The sequence below is a fragment of the Mandrillus leucophaeus genome, unplaced genomic scaffold, assembly GCF_000951045.1.
Source record: "Mandrillus leucophaeus isolate KB7577 unplaced genomic scaffold, Mleu.le_1.0 Scaffold1075, whole genome shotgun sequence".
Lineage (NCBI taxonomy): Eukaryota > Metazoa > Chordata > Mammalia > Primates > Cercopithecidae > Mandrillus > Mandrillus leucophaeus.
In genome coordinates, this window is record NW_012098932.1 from 656,751 (window position 1) to 658,890 (window position 2,140).

General features: G+C 53.7%; 1 protein-coding gene across 1 annotated transcript in view; it reads left to right on the forward strand.

The window, feature by feature from the left end:
- The first annotated feature begins 356 nt into the window (after positions 1-356).
- Positions 357-2,140, forward strand: part of LRIT1 (leucine-rich repeat, immunoglobulin-like and transmembrane domains 1) — a 10,373-nt gene continuing 8,589 nt past the window's right edge. Inside the window, exon 1 of the mRNA XM_011985904.1 lies at positions 357-624. Within this exon, the coding sequence (XP_011841294.1) occupies positions 371-624 (254 nt within the window). The 5' untranslated portion in view covers positions 357-370. The remainder of the gene's footprint in view (positions 625-2,140) is intronic.

Genomic DNA, 2,140 nt, shown 5'->3' on the forward strand with positions numbered 1-2,140 from the left:
AAGAAGCGTTGCTTCATTTCACTGCTCTTTTTGCTGGAAGACAGTGTCAGAGGAAAGAATTTCCAAAGGCCCTTATTGAGGCGGGGGTTCTGTCTCCATCTTCCCTGGCACTCCACTGGAGTCTGTGTTATCCGTGGCCTTGTTGGGATGGGGTGCTTTGCAGATGACAGTCCCATGGCTGTTCGCCTCTGGGAAGCTGCCTACTTGTCTTGCTTTGCTGTGCCCTGGCCTCTCTGGGCCTGTCACTATTGCTATGGAAGGGGGTCCCCCGCCCCCACCCTCAGGACTGAGTGATTCAGAAAGCAATAAGCCGCTGAGTGCTGGGGCTGGGACTCCCCTCCCTAATCCCCAGCCTGTCAGTGTTTATCCGATGGCCTCAGGAGGGGGTGTAAGGGGCTGGCGAGCAAGTGGGCAGCTGCTGGGCTTGCTGGGCTTGCTGGGCCGGTGGGACGGAGCGGTCCAGGGACAGGCCCCTGCCTGGGCCAGAGAGGAGCCAGGAGCCATGAGGGTGGCATTAGGCATGCTCTGGCTCTTGGCCCTTGGGTGGCCCCCCCAGGCCCGGGGGTTCTGCCCCTCTCAATGCAGCTGCAGCCTCCATATCATGGGTGATGGCAGCAAGGCCAGGTATGGTACTGGGTGTATGGGATGGGCAGCCCAGCCTCCATTGCTCTGCCAGCTAGGCTGGGTTGGGAGGAGTTGGAGCTGGGGCCCTGGGTGAGATCTTCATCTCCCCTGGCCCCTGAGGACCAGGGGTCTTATGGGGTGGTCTGTGCTGCATTATTTTCCAGCAAGCAAAGGGGTGACTCTGTCCGAGAGGTACCAGGTATCTATACACATGGGCCCGAGGGTGAAGCACAAGTGTGTCAGTTCTAGGAAGTCCTTCCTGAGTCCTCCTCCAGGCTCCTGGAGGAGAAGAGCCCTCCTTAAACGTCCAGGAAATCCCTTCCCTTACTGCTTTCTTTTCTTCTCCTTGATTTTTTCTATTCCTTCTTCTTTTCTATATTTCCCCAGCCCCTTCTTTCCCAGGCCTCTTGCACTCTCTTGCCTGACCTCTCTACAATGCCCAATCATATTTCCTATGACCCCATCCATGATGGGACCACTTGCCTCTCATTCTCTTCCTCCTCTCGATCTTCGCTGGCCAGATCCCAGGAGTCTCAGCCTCGATCCCTTTTTATGGGTGCTCCAAAAGCCAGGAGTGCCCATCCCATGACAAGCATGCTTCCTTCCATCCCCAGCCTTTTCCTTGACTTTCCCCACCCTCTGTCTGATCCCTCAGAGCACTTCCAATCGCTCCTCCTCTCCTTCCATGACCATTCCCATGCCACCGTGGCTTGTGGACCCTTGTTCTTCCACTACTGCTCATTTTCTTCTTTTCTTTAGCAACCTTTAAAACATCTTTTCTCCGACTTCTTTAGCTTATCCATTAAAGACCTCTGCATGGTTTCTGAGCCACTGATGGTTTCTGATCCAGGGAACAATGTTATCGAAGCTACCCTTTTAATAATCTTGGTAATGAATGTCGAGTTGATTGGGGGAGGAGAGGAGGCAGAGAATGGAGAAGAACCACTAAGAAAAGACACCTCAAATGATCTGAGAACCAGAACGAACTCCATTGTAGCCCAAGTGTCCAACGCATCAACTCATATGGAGGGTAGGGATCCTGTCCCCAAGAGAAGCCAGGCTGAGCCCTGAACAGGCTGTTTCCAGCCTGGAGAGTGTCACTGGAGTGACAAAAAGCCTCCCATTGCCCATAGGAGGCATAGGGCTGAAAGACACACAACATCCTTGATGAAACCGGTCCTGGAACTCAGGCATTCTGATTCAGTTTTCAGAACACTTTTCTGGTGATGCTGCCATGGGCAGGGACCAGTGATAAGTTCCACGCAGCAGAGTTAGCCTTAAGATGGAAAATGAGTTTCTAGGGCCGCTAATGTAAGTCAGTGGGCATTCCTTCCTCTGAAGCCAGAGCTCTTGGTTCTACCTGCTTGACCATCCCATGGCTAACATGCACCAGCCCATCTGCACGGAGGGTCCTATGAGATCAGGAAAGATGGTAGCGGGCCCTGAGGTCCCCTGTGGCTATGGGCACAGACTCTGCAGTTAGACCAAAGCTCCTTCTGCATCTCAGAAGCCTTCC